The 24,274-nt window shown below is 38.5% G+C and overlaps 1 protein-coding gene across 12 annotated transcripts in view; it reads right to left on the reverse strand.

Annotated features, from left to right (window-relative positions):
• Dock10 (dedicator of cytokinesis 10) overlaps positions 1 to 24,274 on the reverse strand; it is a 237,241-nt gene that overhangs the window by 100,779 nt on the left and 112,188 nt on the right. For all 12 annotated transcript variants that reach the window (XM_078018102.1, XM_078018100.1, XM_078018103.1 and 9 more), the window contains exons 3-4: positions 22,806 to 22,895; positions 2,878 to 2,960 (exon numbers count right to left, since the gene is read on the reverse strand). In XM_078018102.1, coding sequence (XP_077874228.1) covers positions 2,878 to 2,960; positions 22,806 to 22,895 — 173 coding nt within the window. The remainder of the gene's footprint in view (positions 1 to 2,877; positions 2,961 to 22,805; positions 22,896 to 24,274) is intronic.

The raw sequence follows: 24,274 nt of genomic DNA on the forward strand, positions 1-24,274 counted from the left end.
TAGGGTTGATGTGGGCATGTCCTTCCAGTGCCAGCTTTTCCCAATTCTAAGTTTCCCGAATCTAGTTCGTACCTGATAACTAGAAGAACCACAAGAATGCCAGCCACATAACAGAAAACAAGTCCCTAAACTGAAGAAGCTCCCGTTCTATGGGAGGAGGGAGTCCAGAATAAATTGGGCATAAGTCAGCACAAGTTGCCTGAGTGAAAATGGTTGTTGGAAAAAATCAAAGGGTTTCAAGAGATCCATTGCACAAGCAGGGTGACCAACGTTAATGACCGACACCCCATTCTTGCAAACTTTGCAGAAGGAGTCACGTGAAGTGCTCTCACTGCAAAAAATGATGACAACTAGGAGGATTTTTTAATTAGCTAGATTTGACCAGTGCAGTGTCTGTGGACTTCAGAACGTCTTGCCATACATGTAAAAATGCACGATGCTATCTGGCAACTTAAAACAAATGATGAAAAAAAAAAAGAATCGGAGAGAAGAGAGTGATTGGGTAGGAGAGGCAGAGATCAAGATTAGTAAGGGTGGCACAGAAGGCCTCTCTAGGGAGGTGTCCTTTAGGTTGAGCATGAGAAGCAGCCAGTTTTGAGCCGCTTTAGGGAAACATCATTCCAGCAGAGGGAAGCATAAGGGTGAAGGTGCTGAGGAGGACCAAGCTCAGAGCACCCAGGAGTGGAAGGCAGTGAGACTGGGCATGGGGAGGAAAGACCGTGGGAGGAGGTGAGCTCAGCTGTGCAGGGCACGGCTCTGGGCCCTGATGGCAGACAGTGTTTCCACTACCTCTGAGGCTCAAGGGCTCCTGGGCTGTTCTTAGTCTTGGTCCCAATGGTCCCCAGGGCACAACTTCTCTGTCTTTAAAGAAAACCAGCCATCACTCTCACATCAGTCCTGGGGGCCACTGTGCAAGATTACCTCGTCTTTTAAAGATCATGGGAAAGTCAGCGCTTTAGGCTCTTGACTTTAAATTCCCGAGCCCCCAGGAGCATTCTGTCATCTCTTAGAGCCTTTGGGATCTTGGGTAAAGGCCCGTCAGGGATCTTACCCTCGGAGTTTGATTCCAACCGAGTTATGATTTACTGTCAGTCTCATTTATCAAATTTTCACTTAAATTTCCTTTGTCACCTCTATAAGAATGGTGGCACCTCTCGGTGCCCAAGGTTTCTCTATAAAATGTGGAAGAGTTTCTAGCCGATGGTTATTAAATGAGATAACATACTTATGGCTTCCACCATATTCTAACTCACTCACTGTAGACACTCAAGAAACATTCTTTTGTCCTTTACAAAATTATTCTGTCCTAACTCAGCCCAGCTAGGCTGGCCATACCTTATCTGATCTTTAGTCAAAAAAATATAATTTTAGGAGATTTCCTTTTTTATATCAAATCTACTATGGTTAAAAAATATTTCGTGTGCCACAGATCTCTGTACTTTACCTAGGGGTTAAATGAAGTCAGTGGTATAAGCTTTTTATGCTGCTCTGATCACCTGGGAACTCCAAGTTCAGTGTTGATATTTATTTATGTTTCTATTTTACCTTTTATGGTTTATATTTTGCTTTTTAGCTAGAAATACTGTATCTTTCTAGTTTCTTCTTATGAGCAATTTATTTTTAAAGAAGCAGGGTTCTTAAAAGACAAAAAAATGCATTTTTAAATTTAAAATATATCCACCTCTTTTTTCACTTTTTAATGATTGCACATTGGTATTTTGCAGCCTCAGCAACCCATAAAAAGAAATGATCAGTTTAAATTAGTCGCAGACATATGGAAATTCTAATCCAGGAGGTATGAAAATGATTTACCTCTACTAGCCTCAGAAGGCCCAAGTAAATTAATCTGTTTCCACCACTGACCTAAATATGCACAGTCTTTAGGAGGGAGTGCTTAGCTTGGCAAAACCTTGTAAAAACAGAATTCTTCTGTTCAATGTTACAGTCTTCATTATTCTTGGGTGCATGCTACAGGATTGTCTTCTGGAACTTCTTATTTTCATTTTGAATATATACAAGTTAATTCATGTTTCTAACTTGTGGCAGCCTTACTCTTCCCCTTCTTGGTATCAATTTCCACTTCCTTCAGTTAAAGTAAGGGAAATGCTCAAGAATATTTGTTCTCACGAGAAGAATCTGCATGCTCTATGAGAATCCCAGTTCGACAATGAGGGCCTGTACCTGCCGCTAGTGGACAAGCTTCCTCTGTGATTTTAGTACAGGAAGACTCCTGGAAATGTACATTATTTTACTTTCTCCTTTTCTTTATTACATCATGGATGTAAGAAAGTATAAATGGTGTTTGGGAACAAAGTCACTGAAGTGACCTTGGGAAGACATTTTTTTTGGAGAGGGAGCTCAATGCTGCTATGATACCTCTCCTCACTCGATGCACAGTCTTCCAATTGGCTGGACATGATTTCCAAGTTGTAACCACTTCTCAGAACTATTCTCAGAAAGAGGAAGTCTGGGTGGTAAAAAAAAATGCTTTGCTTTTCAATGGTATCTACAAAAAGTATGTGACTAATACTCAGAGGTTTTGAATGTCATAATTACTTAGGAGGGCCCAGAGTGTGGCAGGATCTTCCCAACAGAAAGTTCCCAGAATTACCCATCTGGAATGACTGAGTCTAGAAGAACATCTAGAAATTTGGTAGAAGTCAACATCCAGTGTTGGGGGAAAAGATTCGCTGTTTCGGAGGAACACTGCTTTGCTCTTCGTAGTAAGGCAACTCCAAAATAACGAGCCTCTGTCTCTTGCTTCTGTGGCTTCCCCTGCAATCCATTTGCAGTGGACCAAGCAAATTGTTAAAGAGGTAAAACCAGAAGATGTCACCCCTGCTGAAATTTCCCACAGTCCTTATCACAGGTTCTTACCGGGGTAGCTGTCGAATGTCTCCAGAATATTGTTCATATTTGTAGTTTACCACGTACCATTGGGAACTATAAAATTTACAAGCCTGAAAGGGAGAAAAAGACAATTATAAAAATTATCATTAAAAAAATGAGCTGTTCCGGCACAATGGACCATGAAGACAGTTCTAATCCCCAGGTGGCATTATGGTGGCTGCTAGTGATTCTAAATTGGGTGAGGAACACTGGAGTTTCTCTAAGATCATATAAATCTTTTGCCTTTTTAAAGGTAGATAAGGGGCTTTCTCTCTATAGTCGCTTTACGTTTTCCAATGAAATGGAAATTTATCCTTTTCCAGATGCATGGAAGAGGAATCATTTAACATATTTATTCTATTTTACTCCATCAGGAAAACCCTAATCCAATCACAATTGACTTACACCGGATACGTTGCTAACTTGGGGAGCATCCTTCTCCCGGCTTCCTTGGCAACGCTTCCGTTATCTACCGGTCTTAGTGGTGAAGGATGTTGCTATTGATGTGCAATTCTTTTGTCATAATTTTAGCCTAATTTCTTCTTGCTTTTGCTTGAGTAACTGATCTTTTTTTTTTTTTGCATCCGTGTCCTTATCAGCCTGAAATGGGTTTTCCATTGGTCCTGGTTGCCTTCTGAGCCCACAGCCTTCTCTACAATGATTCATAGATTTTATAATAGATGTGAAAAAAAGATAACTGAAAACCATTTCAAAACCCAAGCGAATAGCCCAAAGTAACTATCCTATGGTGGTACACAATGGCTGAGTTTATAGTACTTACTGATAGCAAATACTTTATTGCTTTAATGACCAGGAATTTATAATGGAGATTTCACTAGGAGGCTTTTAAGACTCCTTTCAATTCTAACATCCTATGATTCTGGGGGTTAAAAAGCTGTCAATTAGGACAAAAGGTCACCCTATATTCTTGCACTAGTGGAAGGCAATAAATTCTTTGCACTGTGAGGAATGCGGGCTATGATGGTCTCTGTCATGAATCAGGAGAAGGGTAGGAGGGGCCCTCTGGGCACTGTGGACAGTGGTAGGCAGCACAGGTTCCCCAGCATGCAGCTCCAGATGCTCAGAAAAGGCAGGAAAGGAGGATGGTGGTTAGGAAGGCCTTTGCTGTTCTGGATCTTGCTGGCCTTGAATTCTCTCTGCACCATAGCTTTATTTGTTCAGTGAAGTGCCCACGCACAAACTGGGGAGTAGGAGGAGAGAGGCATGAGTACAGGACAAACCAAGGCTTTGAAAACAAGTGGAGGGGGAGAGGGGTAGAGCAGGGAGAGAGAGAGCAGGGGGCACTAGTGGGGACCCATGTGAGCCAGACTTTCTGGTGTGTACTGGACCACGGGGTCACCACGGTGATTATGGGCTGCATATTTCCAAAAGCTGAAAGGAAGCATTTTGAATGCTTTTGCCATAAGTGATGAATGTTGGAGGAGGAAGACCTGTCGGCCCTGACCTAAACGTTGCACAGCGTACAGCTACTCCTCACGTCACACCATGTTTTTATGGATCCATTTCAAAAATTAAATAAATTAATTAACAAATGAAAAGAAGAACAGGGACGCTTCTCCTCCCCTCCATAAAAGTACAGCAACAAGACAGATGAGCCTGGAGAGGAGGAAAAGGAAATCCAGGAGTCTACAAAGATGGGGAATGTGAGCAAAGCAGTGTGGTTAGACAAAACTCAACGTATTAACTTTCAGTCCTGCAAAGCACATGTTTCTGGAAATAGGAGGAAAACTGAGCCTTCCTCAGCTCTTGGCTCAAATGTTTTATCTTCATTTTAGACAAAGATGACGAGGATTCAGACAAGGAGCAGAGGGGCTCATGGCGTCCCAGGTAAGGGGGCCAGAAGTTCCCTGACTGAGGTTCTCACCTCTCCCCGACTTTCCTTTCTCTTCACCTTGCTTTAATGAAACAAAATATACTTGAAAACAGAAAACAAAAACACCTAAAGCTCACCCCCTTCCTCCTTTTACGATCTTTTTTTCTGGTAAGTTGTTGTACCCAGTTCCCCTTTACGTATGCGTTTCTCTGTGCGTATTGTTTTTCTGTCGCCTAGCATATTCTCAAGAGGTTTACATTTGCTTTCCAAATTTTACTTTAAATCAGTAGCACATAAAGGTCACACCTTAATTCAATACCCTAGTCTGCTCATTTTGAGACTCATTCATCTACTAATTTGTTCAGTGAGCGTGACGAAGCCCTTAATATGTACCTAGAGTTGTTCTAGGTGATGGGAATGCAGTAAGGAACAGGGAACAAAAATCCACGCACCTTTAGAATTCAGGAAACACAAATGAACTGTGCCATGTGTTAGAAAATTGTCGCCTCCTAATATAACAGGAGAAGGGGGATGGGAGATTTGGGGCAAGGGAGCCAATTTAAATAGGATGGTTAGGTCAGGTCTTAAAGAAAATATGATGTTGGAGCAAAGACTTAAAGGACAAGACAAAGAGACTTTCTTTTTTTTTTTTTTTTTTAATGGTTACTTTAAATCTTGTGCCATTGTGAGAGAAAAATAAAGACAACAACAACAAAATGCCTCAGACCTTATCTTTTCCAATATGGCCTTCTCATCCTCCCCCAGGACCAACCACAAGTTGGATAATTTTCTTGAGATAGGTTGCTCAAAGTAGCCCAAGATTCTTTTATAAACAAACAAATAAAGAAACAAAAACCCTGCCAAACCAGTACAGAGGCTTTATGAGCTACATGCACACGAATGGAACATGGCCCAGAGCTACAAAGCTTTATTCTTGTCCCAGGACTAGTGCCGAGATGCCTCATGTAATCTTGGTAAAATCATTTTCTTTATTTGGATCTCAGATTTAGCTATTGAACATTGAGAATACTGAATGGGATTTGAGGTTACTGCCACATAATTTCTATCTGCAAACTCCCTGATCTGCAGTTTTTAGTGGAACACAGATGCAGTAATTCATGATTCACTCATTGTCTATTCCTGCTATGGGTAGTCCTCTGCTTAACCATGATAAGTGTGTGTACCCTCACACACATTATTCATGCCATTCACAATAGGCCACAGGCTCAACTGAATCTGAGATATGTTAATCCTCAAATTTGCTGACCAAAACCAAATATGGCACTTTCTTATATTGGTAGAGAACTACTTCTCTCCTCCCCTCCCCTCTCCTCTCTTCCCCTCCCTTCCCTTCCTTTGCCTTTCTCCCTCCCTCCCTCCCTCCATCTCTCTCTTATTTCCTTCCTTCCTGTTGTATATATTTGTCAGATTTTGCAAGGAGATGCTCAGCTTCTGACCTAGATTCCACACGTGGTACAAGGAAGATTTCAAACTGAATATGCCCGAGTTGAAAAGTCCATTCAGCTAATTTGTGAATTGTTTAATGATTGCAGACTTTTTCCCCCCTCTCTTGGCACTGGAGATTGAACCCATGGGTGCTTTACCATTGAGCAATGTCCTCAGTCCTTTCTGTTTTTGAGAGAGGATCTCACTAAGTTTCCCAGGCTGGCCTTGAACTTGTGATCCTTCTGTCTCAGCCTGCCCGATTGCTGGGATTAGAGGTGTGTGCCACAATTCTCAGCACATATATTTTTAAAAACACATCTGATCATCCTTCTGGATATACTGATGGTGTTTTTGTTTCTGTTCATGAGTCAGATCTGGTTTTGAATTTTTTTCTGCCACGTGTTAGCTGTGGCATCTCAACTGAATAATGTAATACTTTTAAACTTCTTCCACTATCTAATTAATACCAACTTCACTAGGCTCAATTAGATAAATTCTGTGAAGAACCTAATATAGAGCAAGAACTCAATAAATGTTTGCTTTAAATATCAGCATTCTCAGAAAGTTTGATTCCATGCTTAATTTACATTCACAACAATTGCTAATAACAACTTGTTTTCCTTGATTTATAAAGATAGAGTTTTGGAGAACTATGTTAGGTTTTATTATCAAAAACTCATTTTATTCAAATTACTTCTGAATTTATTTGCTAAGTTTCCTGTATCGGGTGGTGGGTAGGTAAGAATTAGGATTGGACTAAATGACTCTTAAGAACCCTTGTAAATATGCAATTTTTCTGCTTCTGAGAGAGCCAGTACATTTTACAAACATAACCATTTTTTTCTTACAGAGTTATGGCATTTTGGAAATGTTATGCATAGAAATTCATTCTCTATTCTTTGTGCCAGCCCACACAGTCACTCTAAGAAGATTATTAAAAACTACTATAATTATGACTACAGCTCCTCTTTGTCCAGAGACTAAGCTGCAATGATCTGCTGCTGCAAATTCAGTCACAGGCAACAACTCTGCCTAAGTCAGTCAATGGCCCCAGTTCTCCCTAGTGACTTCCTGGCCCACAGCATGTGTTTCACAGGACCAACTCTGGATCCTTTCAGATGGAGACGGTCACAGCATACTTCCAAGTTAAATACTGTCAATCTTGAGCAATTGCTTGCTCAGCTGGTTGATTTTTCCAACCAGCAATCCCTCTCTGACATGCATTTCACTCCTTATGTGTCTGCTCGGGGAGTGCTGATGCTTGCCCTCTCTGCCTCTACGCTTTTCAACATGAGAAAGAGAGCCAAAGCCAACTTGGTGAAAGGCTTATGTGCCATGAGGATCATGTTTCCTAAATGGTGGACAATGTCCTACTACTCTGAGGCTGGTCATTAAAATACATGTTCCTCATCATGCTACTGAAATCAGTGAGACCCAGAAAGTCAAGGGTCAGATGTTTTCTCTCACATGCAGAAGCTAGACCAAATTAAGGGCAAAAAAACGAGGAGGGAATACCATGAAAATAGATGAGAGATGGATGGAGCAGAAGAAGGGGGTTGAGGGACAGGGAGGAGGAACGAGGACAGGGAGGACTGGAGGAATGAGCCTGGCCTCACTTTTCTATGTAGGTGTTTGAATGCACCACAGCGAGTTTCACCTTTATGTACATCCAAATTGGACTAATTTCTAAAAACTATAAGTACATAGAGGACAAATTAGTAGAGTATAGAACAGGAAACAAGGGATGTACATCCAAATTGGACTAATTTCTAAAAACTATAAGTACATAGAGGACAAACTAGTAGGGTATAGAACAGGAAACAGGGGGAGGGAGAAAGGCAGGGAAAGGAGAAGTACTGGGGACTGAATTGGGGCAAATTCGATTCCACGCTTGTATAATTATGTCAGAATTAACCCAATATAATGCATAGCTATAATGCACTAATAAAAAAAATCAGGTTCTTGGGTGCCATCTGAGACCCACTGAACAAAAATCCCAGGCTGGTGGGCATAATCTGCATTGTAAGAAGTAGCTTGGGTGACTCTGAGAGCTGCACCTCAGATGCAGCTCTATCTTTTCACAAGAGTAATAAGGTGGCCACATCCTTGTTACAGAGTCTGACCAGGAACCAAGAGCCTCAGAGCTCAGCTTCACACCTGGACCCTGGTGATTTACCCCAATCAGCCCTTTAAAAGAACATGCCTACTCTGTCAAGGGGCTCTGTTCCTAGTGAACATTCAATTTATATTTGTTGAGTGATCTCTTTATGTCCTTTAGAAATGGCGAAAAATGATACTGTGACAATTCTGAAAAATCTAAATACTTTAGAAAAGAGCAGAAGATCATAAAAGGTGCCTTACAATACTGTAAAGAAAATATTTCATTTTTCTCCTTTTCTCTCCTCTTCTGAGAATCATTAGAATCAATTCAAATCATGTTCTATCCCTCAAATAGCAATTTGGGGTTGGCAAAACAATGTGTCCTTCTCTTATAGGGGCTGATTATTAGATTCTGGCTGCAGAGTAATAAGCAGGTAACAGATGGCTTTTTAGATGCAAAATTATTTTTCTTTCTGGCTATAGAGGTTTATTTAATTATATACTAGTTTCTTGCCAGAAAGATTAATGCAACCACAAAAGGTGTCCATTTTGGCCCTTTGTCCCCACTGGGATTAATTCTGTATTTGTAAAATAATGCTGATAATTTTCATGCTCCGACCATTCTTTATATAAAGTTTAGAAGTAATTATGGCTATTGTATAAAAATGTTGAAAACGAGGCATCATGAAATTAAGTGAATTGAGGCAAATTGTGCATTGAAAGGATAGCTGAATAATTTTTCGACTATCCTGAGGCATTTCAGAGAGGACACAAACACTGATGTCCATTCCAACAGTTAATATAAGAGATGGTATTTCTGCAAACCAGGACATGTGGTCACTCTGTGTGCGGACATTGTAGAGAAAAGCAGAAAAGTGCACAAAACATTTTCCCCTTCAACTGGATCAAATTATCTGTTTCTTTAAAATACAATAATTTCTACATCATTAAAACAGGTTGAAAACAGTTAATGGGTTCTTAAAACTTATTCTATGCTCTTGTCAGAAGAGAAAAATATAACAAGTTTGGATAACAGAAATAATACAAATACGATTCAGTTTCAGAAATCATGGCACAATCTTATTCATGGGTTTTGTTTCTGATTTACAAAAATACTACATGCTCTGTAAGCATGCATGTGCAATGTCAACCAGACTGTCATACCAGGTGCCAGCCATAAGTAAAAAGCATTTTAAAGCTTTCTCTTGCTTTGAATTTCTGGGTAGGCTAAGGTGTCATTCAGGATCTTTATTGACTGTAAATTGAAAGTGAACTAAAGTATTTGTTTTCTCTTTTCAAAATGTGTTCTGCCAGTGGCAACTGCGTAAACTGTAAAATTAGCCTTTCATCAACCACACCTGTGCAGGACTTGGAACACATACTCCAGTTTCTAGTTGGATTCTACCAGGGGTCACTCAGGACAGCAATAGTGGATGGTACTAAAAAACCTTGGCAACATTATGTCTAATCAGTCTCCACAGGTAAGACATATAACCTGGGTTATAATTCAATGTAATTGAAAATTGAAGTTCAAATTTAAAATGGGTTCTGTTTTACTCTTAAACTCCAAGGTCTCTGAATTGTACAACTGTGTTCACCCACTGCCAAACATTTTAGAATGATTTTTATTGTGGAGAAGGGGAGGCCAATTTAGAATTGGAATGGTTTTTCATATTTGGAAGCAAGACTACTGGTCTAGGGATTTTAGTGAATAGAAAATGAGTTTCTCCAGGGTTGTTTATGTGCCATACATTACCACTTTGTTTCCAATGGTGTCTTTCCAGGTACATCTCATTCCCAATGCCACCAGAAAATTAAAAATGCATTTGAATCTACCTTAATCTTTACTTTTTAAAAAATGTTTACTACCTTTAGTATTAAACATTTAGTATAAAAAAATCCATTTTTTTTCAGACCATGACAAGAGTACAGTTATCATTTACAAAAAAAAAGATGGCCAGATATGGAAAAACAATATATTTTGATATCCTGATTTTTCCATTAAGTTTTTTTATATATATTTTTTAGTTGGTGATAGACCTTTATTTTATTTATTTATATGTGGTGCTGAGAATCGACCCCAGTGCCTCACACATGCCGGGCAAGTGTGCTACCACTGAGCCCCTGCCCCAGCTCCTCCATTAAGTTTTTGAGGTCGAAATAAACACGGCTTTACTTGTAAATCTATCTTTTAAAACTACATGCAAAATGAAATTTTAATAGGAATTGCATTAATTATGCATAGAACTTTTGGTAGTATGGACATTTTGACACTATTAATTCTACCTATCCAAGAACATGAGAGATCTTTCCATCTTCTAAGGTCTTCTACAATTTCTTTATTTAGCCTTCTACAGCTTCATTATAGAGGTCTTTCATCTATTTTGTTAGATTTATTTCCAGGTATTTTATTTATTTTTTGAGGCTATTTTTCTTAATTTCTCTTTCAGCTGATTTACCATTGGTGTATAAGAATATAATTGATTTATGGGTGTCAATTATATCTACTTTGCTGAATTTGTTAATGAGTTCTAGAAGTTTTCTGGTGGAGAATTTGGGGTCTTTTAAATACAGAATCATGTCATTGGCAAGTAGGGGTAGTTTGAGCTCTTCTTTTCCTGTTTGTATTCCTTTAATTTCTTTATTTTACCTAATTGCTCTGACTAGGGTTTCAAGGACTATGGTGAATAGAAGTGGTGAAAGAGGGCATCCATGCCTTGTTCCAGTTTTTAGAGGGAGTGATTTCAGTTTTTCTCCATTTAGAATTTCAGTGACATTCTTCATAGAAATGGAAAAAGCAATCATGAAATTTATTTGGAAAAATAAGAGGCCCAGAAAAGGCAAAGCAAGCCTTAGTGAGAAAAGTGAAGCAGGGGACATCACAATACCAGACCTTAAGTTACACTTTCTGTCGTAACAAAAATAGCATGGTATTGGGACCAAAGCAGACATAGAGACCAGTGAAACAGAAGACACAGAGACAAACCCATATAAATACAGCCATCTCATCCCAGACAAAGGTACCATAAACACATACTACAAAAAAAAATGGAGGCCAAAGACTCCATCATGTTGGCTTAGGAACCAACTTCCTCAACAAGATTCCTAAAGCACAAAAAGTGAAACCAAGAATCAATAAATGGGATGGCCTCAGACCAAAAAGCTTCTTCACAGCAAAGGAAACAATCAAGAATGTTAACAGAGAGCCTTCAGAATGGGAGAAAAATCTTTGCCAGCTGCCCCTCAGATAGAGCATGACTCTCCAGGATTCTTTATATAGAACTCAAAAAACTTAACACTGAAAAAAACAAACAATTAACCTGATCAATAAATGGGCAAAGGAACTGAACAGACACATCACAGAAGAAATGCAATATATATGAAAAATGTTCAACATCCCTAGCAATGAGAGCAACGCAAATCAAAACTACACTGAGATTCTGGGCTGGGGTTGTGGCTCAGTGGTAGAGCATTCATCTGGTGTGTGTGAGGCCATGGGTTCGATTCTCAGCACCACATACAAATAAATAAATAAAAAGAAAGTTATTGTGTCCAACTACAACTAAAAAATAAATATCTGGAAAAAATATATATAAAAAAAACTACACTGAGATTCTATCTCACTCCAGTCAGAATGGCAATCATCAAGAATATAAACAATTATAAATGTTGGTGAGGATGTGGTGAAAAAGGTACACTCATACATTTCTGGTGGGACTGAAAATTTGTGCAACCACTATGGAAAGCAGCATGGAAATTCCTCAGAAAACTCGCAATGGAACCGCCATTTGACCCAGTCACAGCCCACACCTCAGTGAATACCCAAAGGCTTAAAATCAGTATATTACTGTGATGCAGCTATATCAATGTTCATAGCAGCTCAATTCACAACAGTTAAGCTATGGAACCAACCTAGGTGCCCTTCAATAGATGAATGGATAAAGACAAAGAAAATGTGGTATATATACAAAATGGAATATTACTCAGCCTTAAAGAAGAGTAAAATTATGGCATTTGCAGGTAACTGGATGGAGCTAGAGAATGTTCATGTAGCCCTGGTGTCAAATCATGAAACTCAGTTGCAGAGGGAGCAACATCATGCTTTCTGAGTTCTAGTCTAACACTCATGAGTGCACTGAAATCATTCATTTGATATCCATATTTGAGAATTAGGAAACAACATTCATTTTACTTAATTTATATTTATATATGCAACCCACCCCCTCAAATCATAGATACAGTTTTTTTTTTTTTCGGGTAACAAAAATGAAAAGCAGTGAATTTGTTTTGTAGCCAGCCCCCTCCTCTGTAACTTTCTTCACTTTTCCCAGGATCCAGTTGTTTCCGATCTCCTTTACTCCCATGAAGTTGCATGTGACTTCTTCTTTGAATATTTACAATTTTTTCCTGAAGAGGCTGAATGCCTTTTGTTTAAGCCCAAATGGTGAAAGAGAGAAAGAGGCAAATGATTCATTTGCAATATCTGATCACTTATTGATTATTTTTTTTGTGTATGTGTGTTTGTGAAATTTTTGTTTTTCAATAAATTAACAATATTTTGGCAGGTAACTTAAAGATTAAAAAATGGCCTTTCTTCTGGACACCTTATTTATATCAATGGCCCAACCATCCAGCTTATGTCCAAGCCATAAGTGTGGGCGTCATTGTCAACACATTTCTTTCCTGAACTTTCTTTTTTGGTCCCCAAATTCTCCAGCTCTATCTCCTCAGTGGCTATTTATTGTTACCACAATCACCTGCCATTTGTCACCTGGCTGGGCTATTAATCGTCCCCTAACTCTTCAGCTTCTTGACCCTTCCAGCCAACCATTCCACACTTAGTTCTGCTTTTAGTTATTCTTCTTCCTTACAGGTGAGGCTGAACTTGTTTTACCTTACTAATACCTGGTGCACTTGTCAGTCTGTATGTGAAAATCTGATCCCCCGTGTTGCCTGGGAGCATGCCCTTCAAGGGCAGGACTGTGCCACGTCCCCCTGTATCACCTGCTTAGGAAGTGATAAATGTTGGATATGGAGCCCTGTCCAACCTTTCCTCAGTGGTTGATGCATATACTTAAACTTCCGCTATTTGACCCACAGTAGCAGTAGTCGGTGGGAAAGGGGCTTCTATGTAAAGAATTCAATTCTTTATAAAACAGGGTAATTAACTCCATCCAACTGCATTGGAAACAGCAGATTCTTCTATACTTAAAAAGGCAACTTGCTTATGCCATCGAATATACATTTCCCCAAGCGAGAGTAATGTGACAGCTAGGTAGAGGACTGAGACGCTAACAAAGTGTAACTCTGACCTTTGTGATCATTATTATTTACTTCTGACTTTAAAATCAAACCTTTTCTATTCTTATGATTCTATATATCACAGAACACACATCACTGAGGTTTGTCTGGAATTTTGTTGCAGTATCACAAGACCTCCATGGACAAAGACAGGCATCACTGACACCAACAGTAAGAATTAAGAGTGGAGGTTTGGCCACAAAAGGAAACAACCAATTTATTTGATCTCTTGGGGGCTTTAACATTTCGTTTTACTTCATTAGCATCTGTTCCAAAGCAATATGTGCAGAGGTTTACCTAATAGCTGATCATATTTTATTTGAACTGTATGATATCCCTACTTCCTGGCCATCTTCTTGGATCAGATTTAGATCAGCATTTCTCCACAGGGTTTCTCAAACATGTGGGGGGAAATGCACAGTCTCTCTCTCCATGGTCCAATACATGTGGAAAAGGTTTCACGTCATATCCCTTCTAAAACATCCTCAAAACGGATATGTGCTAATTAGATGCTGAGAATGAGAGGGAGGGAGAGAAGGGGAGAGAGAGAGAGAGAGAGAGAGAGAGAGAGAGAGAGAGAGAGAGACCTGTAGACCTGTCCTTGTGCCTCTGTCAACTGTCCGGCTGCCTTGATTTAAACCATGAAGATGAGGACTTCTGATATTTTTAATGTGAATTTTCTGTGGAAGCTTAAGGATTTCAACATTTACTCTGCCTTAAATCGGATTCAAATTTTCAAATTTAGGCTTGGATCTTGATTTCATTATTTTATTTCCCAGAGAATCTCATCATTTCTGGCTTGGAACTCCTGCTTAAAATCTGAACTTATCCTTGTCACAGTAATTTAGGAGTCTGATGGAGACAGGACACAACCGTGTGTGTGAGTGTGTGTGTGTGTGTGTGAGAGAGAGAGAGTGTGTGCAGGTGTGCATTTGCAGACACAGATGCAGATATCTGCCTCCATTTTGCAGGTGGTTTCCAGGCCTCAACGGTTCTCAAGTGCTTTATACCACGGCCACAGTGAGGCTTGACCTCTGGGATTCATGACTTTCTGCTCCCTTCATGGTTATTCTCCTCCCGCAGGAGCCCTGGCTTCCATGAATTGGAGAGGGCTTTGTGGTTGGAGCCACTTGCTGCTTTAGTGTTGGTGGGAGTGTCTCCCAGACAACTCAGCTCAAGTCCCCGGGCTGCTGTTTCCAAGGGCTTAGTTTTTGTTGGTGGGCTGAACTTCCAGCTTTATGTTATGCCTTTGCGTGTATATTAAAATGGGAACTCTGCTGTAGAAGCTTTGCTCAGGAATTCTGCGCTCTATTTATAGACCCTTTAATTGCCCTCCCCCGCCTCCCGTGGGAGCTGAGTGTTTTTTAATCCCAGAAGTGTTTGATTTTGTTCTTTAAATGGTTATAGATGTTGATGTTAAGTCACTTAGAAGGATCAGATAAGGACAATACTCCCAAGTTGTCATTTCCCAAGTTTTTCATACGTGGCTATTTTTGTTCTCAGAATCATAGCATTAGAATTATGAATTGTCCAATATAAAAATGGAGAGACTGAGGCAGGATGTGGAAATGTTTTCCCCAAGTCAGGCTATGAAGCCCATGGTTTTGAATAGTTTATCAAGGGATCAGAGACAATAAGGTGGGTAAGAACATTGAATATGGGGCCTGAAACAGCAGATTTAATCTGGGTTCTTTGTAAACGTAGGCCAGTTAGTTAAACATGTACAGCCTGTTTTCAGGCTGCAAAATGAGCTAATAATACCCACATTACAGTGCTCAAAAATAATTCTATATGCACACTGCTGCTAGACCAAAGTTTGCTGTTCACATAGCTGTGAAGTGCTTCACAGGATGTGAAATATGCCTGGGCTTTTGTGTGGGAAATACTTAACCTTCCTCTTAATAGATAGGGAGGAGAGTAACAGATAAAACAGAAAAGACAGCCACTTCATGTCATTTAATGTCCATTAAAAATATGAAGCCATTCAAGATTAAGAAAGAAAAGGATGTCTACTGCCTCTCACAAGAGGCTGAGAATTGTCAAAGTGGTGATATGAGAGAGAACTCAAAATTTTTATTGAGCTTGATGTGTTTGAACTAGATTCTTGCCAATTTGCTGCTTAGCAACCATAAAATTTGTCCTCACCACCTTGCAGGGAGCCGCTGGGCAATTTAGCACAGGGTTGCACAAAAAGGTCGCTTAGTACAGCAGCCGTGATAAGGCAAACATGTGTTGCCACAAAGACCTTACAAAAGTTTATGAATTCATTTTAATCCTTGCTTAATAGGGTTTCAAAATTTCAGCCACTGTTCCTGGGCTGTAGTCCATTGACTATGTGCATCAGAATCACCTGGCAAAAACTACAGTGCTCTCATTAGGGCAAAGACTGAGAGAGGTGTTCCTCCCAGAAGGCCACTAGCACAAAGCACCATAGTTAGCATTGTGGTCGAGAGTCCAGGACCTTGGACCACCTGGTCTGTGTCCCAGATGTGGATCTGTCTATTCCCAGCTATTTGATCTTGGCTAGGCAACTTTCTTCACTTTTCTATGACACAGTTTTCCCATTATTAAGAGGCAATGATGATAATGATGCAGAATTTGTTTGGAATTACTGCATGTAGCTTATCTGGCACAAAGTAGGTGGTCCATAAAGGTTTTTCTGCATTAGCAATTGAAGTCAAGACTATCTGCTAGCATAATTCTCCACCTTAAACCATTCTCCATCTTGAACCAGTTCACTGGTGATCACTTTTTAAAAATCTGTTGTCTTCAGGCTTGACTACTGATATTACCATTGGGGGATACTTGTAATTAGGGGTTCTCTTTTTTCATCCTATAAATCACAGATCACACTTTGTCTCCATCCTTAAAAACCAAGCAAAAGCATGAGAAGGTTTGAAGCATTTTCATTGATAGTGACACACACACAAAAAAAAATTAGCAGGGAATAAAACAGTTTCTTCTCAGACTTCCTCCTCCTTCTTCCTCCTTCTCTGCCTTAGATCCATACAGCGAGAAGAACAGGACAAGAAGACTTGTCTGTGTTACAGAAGAAGACCAAATACGAGTTGGGAAGATCCTGGGGGGCTGGGGTGAGAGGCACTCTACTTGGTTTCTCTTTGCAGCAGTTCTTAGGAGAAGTGAGAAGCTGAGGGTGGAAGTGAGAAAAGGAGGCTGCGAGGAGTCGGAAGGAAATCAAGGAACAAAAATGAAGGTAAGAAATGTCCTCCCAGGAGAAATAACAAGAGAAGAGCAAATACTGTGCTCCACCTGTTCTCAGCTGATGGTGCGGTTCTAAATGGGTCCTTTTGGACACTTGTGGAGCAGAAGTTGTGGAAACACACTAAACTCAAGGCCTCTAAGAACCTAGAATAATACTGTGGGTGTGTCTGGGTTTCAAAAAGTCCTTTCCCCTGGAAAGTCGTTGAATTGGAACCCGTGGTTGCCTCCAGAGATTGCCCTTACGAGTCTTGAGTCAGTCCTAGGGTTAAGGTTTGTGCTGACTGGCCCCACCTCAGAGGGATGCTTGCCAACAACCCGAGGAGGAGGTGTGAGGCCAATGACCAGTCCAAGGGCCCCAGAGCCTTCTGTACAGAGACCCACAGCAAAGAGCTAAGGGCCCTGGTCCATGTGAGAGCAACTTTCACAGCCAAAAGGAAGTTACTGCAAAACTGGACACAAATACTCCATCCACTAACAAAAACGTGAAAGCACCATCAGATGACAAGTCTCTGAAGTTAAAGAATCATATGTAAGTCCACAGTAGTTGCATTAAAAATGATCAAGAATTGACAGATGAATTTAATGGATTTCTATGCCTGACGAACAAGCTCAGCAAGTAGAATCAAAGCAGAGTGCACAGGAGATTTGATGACTCCATATGACATTTCATTACTATCCTAAAACCATCACCAAACCATGGGCCTGAAGTCGTCTCTTAGAGGGCTAACCAATGACATGAAGAATTATCGGATTTTAACTTTTAGAGACAAGTTAGGTCATAGATTCGGTACACTTCCTATTCTGGCAACATTTGAAAGTCTATTTAAATAATTTCTTCCAAAATATTTTATTACAAAGTTCATTCATTTTTAATACCACAACAGGATAGAATTATATAGACTGTAAATCAATCTCTCCCCTTCCCCTTATCATCCCAAACCTCTGAGTAGCCAATGCATGAGTTCGATTTGTGTACATTTCCCCTTTTTTTCTAGGTTTATATAAACATATTTGCACATACGCCTATAGGTTTACTATACTTTTAATAACTTTAATATCACACTATGCATTCTGTGACTTGCTTTTTTATATTGACAATATATCATGAACACCCAAATTAAGATATTTAAGTATATATACTTATATATATGTGTGTGTGTGTATATATATATATATATATATTTATGAACATATGCATACACACACACACACACACACACACACACACACACATACAGTTTCTATTGACTGTATATTGTTACCAAAAACAAATGTGTTGAAATGTTTCAATCCTACCCCTACTTATTGGTATTCCAAATTTCCAAAGCAGCAGTACATAGCACTTTTTTTTATAAGATGTGTTTGTTTTTATAAGGTGCATGTGTATATTTATAGATGCTACTGAAAAGATATTTGTGAACTATATCTCAAAAGTTATAGACCTATTTTGAACACTGTGTGAGAGTATTTCTTTCACTGTATTTCCACCACCATTAAATTATATTCATCTTAAAATTTCTCTCCCTTTAGATATTATGCATAATTTTTGTTTGTATTTCTACTAGTGTGTGCCTCTTGGCCACACCAACTTCATTTTTTTGTTTTGAACTTCATTTTGAATATTCAGTATATTAGACAAAAGATACTATGAGTAATATTTTCTTTGATTAAATATTCCTTCTGACTTTATAATATCATTCATCATATGAAAATCTAAAATTTTCATTTTGTTAAATCTGTTCATTTTCCCCTAACTTTCCACTTAAAAACGTTTCCCTACATTTATATAACTTTTGCTTTTAAAATTTAGATATTTTCAGGGCCAGGGTTGTGGCTCAGTGGTAGAGTGCTTGCCTAGTATGTGTGAGGCACTGGGTTCGATCCCCGGCACCACATAAAAATAAGCAAATAAAATAAAGGTATAAAAAAATTTAGATATTTTAATTCATCTAGGGTTTACTTTTTATGTAATATGAGATATAGACCTAACAATTTTCTTTTTTTTTTTTTTTTTTCTATAAAACTGTATTAAATTTTATTTTTTTTTTTTTTTTTTTTTTTTTTTTTTTTTATTGTTGGTCGTTCAAAACCTTACACAGTTCTTAATACATCATATTTCACAGTTTGATTCAAGCGGGTTATGAACTCCCAACTTTACCCCGTATACAGATTGCTGTATCACATCAGTTACCCTTCCATTGATTCACATATTGCCTTTCTAGTGTCTGATGTATTCTGCTGTCAGTCCTATTCTCTACTATCCCCCCTCCCCTCCCCTCCCCTCCCCTTTTCTCTCTACCCCTTCTACTGTAAATCATTTCTTCCATTTGTATTAAGAGAAGGGAAATAGCATGGAAATGGAACGAGACCCTCAGGTTTATACAAAATTACATACAAGAGGAAGTGAGGGGAAAGGGAAAAATAATACAAGGGGGAGGAATGAATTGCAGTAGTGGGGGTAGAGAGAGAAGAGGGGAGGGGAGGGGAGGGGAGGGGGGATAGTAGAGGATAGGAAAGGCAGCAGAATACAACAGACACTAGGATGGCAATATGTAAAGCAATGGAAGTGAAACTGATGTGAATCTGCAATCTGTATAAGGGGCAATATGGGAGTGCATAACCCACTTGAATCAAAATGTGAAATATGACCTAACAATTTTCTTCCAAAATGGATAGCCAAATGTTATTTGTTGAGTTGTTCACTCTTCCTCAAAGACTTCGCAGAGGCACCTTTACCATCTATTAAATAACATTTTAGGCTTCTGTTAAATATGCACTTGAATATTCTAGATAGTGTTTTGTGTCATTTGATTGTTTATTCCACAGCACAGAAAAAAGTTAGTGCTTCTCTAATTACCTTTTAAAGATAACATTTCCCTAACACAAAGGGGGAAAATAAAGCAAACTACAACCAAGTTTCACTCACGGATATAAATGCAAACTTTTGAAATAAATTAATTCGAATACAATAGCATAATAAGGTGATAATACAACTTGAAAAAAAGTTTATACCAGAAAGGCAAATAAAATGCAGAGAAAAACTCATTAATTCTATTATAATACTAACTTAAAGCAGAAAAGCTGTCCTATTAAAATACCAAACATGCACATGACAAGAGTGTGGCAAGTTTTTATAAACACTCAAAAGAAACTAAGAAAGACACTTCTTAAAACATGATTTAGACATCAGAAACCAGTATGCAAAACCATATTTCACAAAGCAGCAAAGAAAATAGTTTTCCCCCTAAAACAAATATGAAGATAGGATGTGAAATATTAGCATTATCATTCAACATTGTTTTAGGGATATTGGATATCAGAGTAAGGCAAAAATTGAAGAAACAGAAGAGAGTGAAGGGAAGGGAGGAAGTACAGGGGTAGGAAGGATAGTAGAATGAATTGGATATCATTACCCTATATATGCAAATATAATTACATGACCTGTGTGATTCTACATCATGTACACCCAGAAGAATGAGAAGTTATACTCCATTTATATTTGATGGGTCAAATGCATTCTTTTGTCATGTATAACTAATTAGAACAAATAAAAAAATTTAAAAATTGAAGAAACAATATACTTGGTAGAAAAGATAAAATTTATTTGCAGATGAGATACTATATATCTGATTATCAAATAACTATTGGGATAAGAGTTTAATAACTAGTTATATTTATTAGAAATCAATAGCTTTTTAAAATATATCAGCAATTAATAATAGGAAAAGAAAATGGATTTTAAAAATGTCTGGTTTGGATTTGGAATGAAACTATCAGGTAAGAGGAAATAAATTGAACAACAAAGTTAAGGGTCTTCATGAAGAAAGTACAATATTTTAGTAAACAACATGACCTGCAGGAAGACCTGGTTACATGTTCTTAGCTGGGAATTAAAAATCATGATAGTTTCAACTGCTGCCAAAGTTAACATAAATATACTACTGGACTTTTGTAGAGCTGGTCTCAGTGATTCTGGCTTTCTAGTATAGAAAAGTATCTGTAGACATTAAAAAAACCCACAATGTACTATTAGATAATAAATTCTTCTAGAACAAAAATACTATGGTCCTGACATCATATATTATTTTTATCAGTAAATATGAAGACAGCATTCTCAGATATCCTGATGGTATCTGAGTGTACACTTTTTTTTTCTATCTCCTTAGAAGTTCTTGTAATTCAATGTGAACTTTGGAAATAAATGCAGTATAAGCAAATTAGTCAAAACAACAACAACAACAAAAACAACACACACAACCAAAAAAAACCAACATGTGAATTCATGCAAATGATGATCTGGACTGTATAATACAACATAAAATATGTACAATTAATGAATCAGATCAGCCTTAATACGTACACTAAAAAGTCCAGCTTGTATTGAGTCAAATATGTTTCAGAACTGTGCGTGGTGTTGATATTAAATGTGGCTTTAATTAATTTCTAATGGGCACACACTGTTTTCTTAGAATTAAAGGCCACATTTAGACACTACTATTTTTAGTTTGACTTGGTGGTTTAGATCTTGCCACTGCCTTTTCTTTTTTTTTTTATTGGTTGTTCAAAACATTACAAAGCTCTTGACATATCATATTTCATACATTAGATTCAAGTGGGTTATGAACTCCCATTTTTACCCCAAATACAGATTGCAGAATCACATCGGTTACACATCCACATTTTTACATAATGCCCTGTTAGTAACTGTTGTATTCTGCTACCTTTCTTATCCTCTAATATCCCCCTCCCCTCCCCTCTTGTCTCTCTACTCCATCTACTGTAATTCATTTCTCTCCTTGTTTTTTTCCCATTCCCCTCACAACCTCTTATATGTAATTTTGTATAACAATGAGGGTCTCCTTCCATTTCCATGCATTTTCCCTTTTCTCTCCCTTTCCCTCCCACCTCATGTCTCTGTTTAATGTTAATCTTTTCTTCCTGCTCTTCCTCCCTGCTCTGTTCTTAGTTGCTCTCATTATATCAAAGAAGACATTTGGCATTTGTTTTTTAGGGATTGGCTAGCTTAACTTAGCACAATCTGCTCTAATACCATCCATTTCCCTGCAAATTCCATGATTTTGTCATTTTTTAGTGCTGAGTAATACTCCATTGTGTATAAATGCCACATTTTTTTTTTATCCATTCATCTATTGAAGGGCATCTAGGTTGGTTCCACAGTCTAGCTATTGTGAATTGTGCTGCTATGAACATCGATGTGGCAGTATCCCTGTAGTATGCTCTTTTAAGGTCTTCAGGGAATAGTCTGAGAAAGGCAACAGCTGGGTCAAATGGTGGTTCCATTCTCAGCTTTCCCAGGAATCTACATACTGCTTTCCAAATTGGCCGCACCAATTTGCAGTCCCCACATCCTGCCTTTTCTATAAAAGGAGGACTAGGACTGGCTTCATTTATTCATTCAACAAATGTCTTCTAAAAACTGCTGTGTCCTGACTCAATCCCTGCCCTAACGTGGCCTGGAGTCTGGGAACAAGATGAAGAAACCAATTTGTAGGCCTCTTATATTTCAATTAAATATAAGGAGATGCTCAATCAATATCCCCTTAACGCTATTTCTATTAGTGGAAATAGTTAAGCATAACTATTTCCATGGCTAGTACTCAAAAGAAAAATATCCCTTAAAATAGAAACTCTATTATCCAAAATTCTCATGTAGTATGGTCTTTCCTACTATGCACTGCAAATAAATGAAAGTGAAATCTTTCTATTACATGTACTCAAATACTTCTCAACATGGAGATTTCGACTAAAGGGGGGGAAAAAAAAGAAGGAAAAGAAAATCTGAAACTTTAGCAGTCACCTGATAATGAGACATGGATAACAGGAAGATGGGAAATTCCTGCTAGGTGACAGCTGAAAGGCTGCGGGGAGCATGTGTAGTTGTTCATTGAAGAGAAGTGGGAGATGGTAGGTACTTAACAGTAAATTGCATTCAGTATTCCCTGGGGGAAGGCAAAAATTTTGTAAAATAACAGACCAGAAGCGTCACATTTACCTCTTTCACCAGCAAATTTTCTGCTTTGTGCTCTGCATCTTCGGGTACTGTTGAATATAATGTTCGGATATCCCAAGAGACTGTGGCTGCCTGAGAGGAAAAATGAGAAGAAATGAAACCCTCATCTTCAAAGGTACCAAGAGGATCACTACATTGAAACCCCCAAGGGACGTTGTTCTAGAGCTTAGTGTAGAGATAACAAGACAGAGAGACTTGTGTGGTTGTTCCAACTTCCTCACTATGAAAGAAGGTCCAAGCATCCCATTCATTGTCACTATGCATTGCCACAGGGATTAACGAATCAGATCCGTTTCACTGCTCCTTCACTGAAACTCATCATTTTAAGCTCTTTCTCCCTTCCTGCAGAAAACAAAAACTTGGGACATTGCATATTTCTACTTTAGCTTAATTTTATCATAATCTTTTATTTTTCATCATCATTGTTGTTCATGTTAAGATTAATAAAGGTAAAAACTTACCAAGCTATTGCTATTTAATGCTACTTTAAATAATCTCTTAAATATCAACAAGGCAAATGTGGCCCTTTCAGGAACCATGTGTGTGCATGTGTGTGTGTGCTTAAGTATGCTCACAGCCATAGTTGGGTGGAAGAGGGTAAATGTTCAGAAAATCTGAACCTTGAAGAAAATACACCATGTTTTTGTTGTCTTTATTTTTGTTTAAATTAGCACAATATTTTTTTTCTTTCTACAGAAATAATATCCTATTAAGTGGATAAACATGATTTGATATATGAAGTACTTCTTAAAACACCAAAAATGGAAATGTATGGGCTGTTTCCTATTTAAGTGTACTCAAGCAGGGGAGGAGTAGGGTTTGCCCTAAAACAGAAGTTTTGCATCCCTAGCCACCAGCCTCCTGTAGTCTGGGCACCTTGGTGGTTAAACAGAGGCTGAGAGAATGTGCCTATGAACATCCACAGTACAAACAGCATATTCCCCAAATCACAGAGAGCCATCAGGGTTTCTAAAGCACTAACTAAAGTTCACTGAGACCAGTCCAGATGAGGGGCATTATTCTGGACTGATTGTTGATGCAGATAAGATTTCAAATTCATGCTTAGTTATGGACACAGTTAAGAACAGGGGTCCCATGGGGTTAGTCTTCTGATTTCACACACACACTGCAGAAAACTCTGCCACCAAAGACAGCATTGTTCCTAGCACTCCTTTTTTTATTTAACCAATTCCAGACTCATATTTTCTTCAAATTCCCCTTTTCTTCATTCCTGGGCATGCAGGCAAGAAATTCTGTCTGTTTCGTTCACTGTTATAACTTAAGTGTCAGGTTTGGTGCTTAAATGATTATTTGCTGACTTTATTGAACATGTGAATATATATATATTTATGTTCAGTGTGAGATGTGTGAGTGTGTGTGAGCCCATGAGTGTACTCCATGTCTGTGTGGAGTATGTGTGCCTGAGTATAGCGTGTGGTTGTGTCTGCATA

This window comes from Ictidomys tridecemlineatus, chromosome 7 (genome assembly GCF_052094955.1).
Source record: "Ictidomys tridecemlineatus isolate mIctTri1 chromosome 7, mIctTri1.hap1, whole genome shotgun sequence".
In the NCBI taxonomy this organism is placed as follows: Eukaryota; Metazoa; Chordata; class Mammalia; order Rodentia; family Sciuridae; genus Ictidomys; species Ictidomys tridecemlineatus.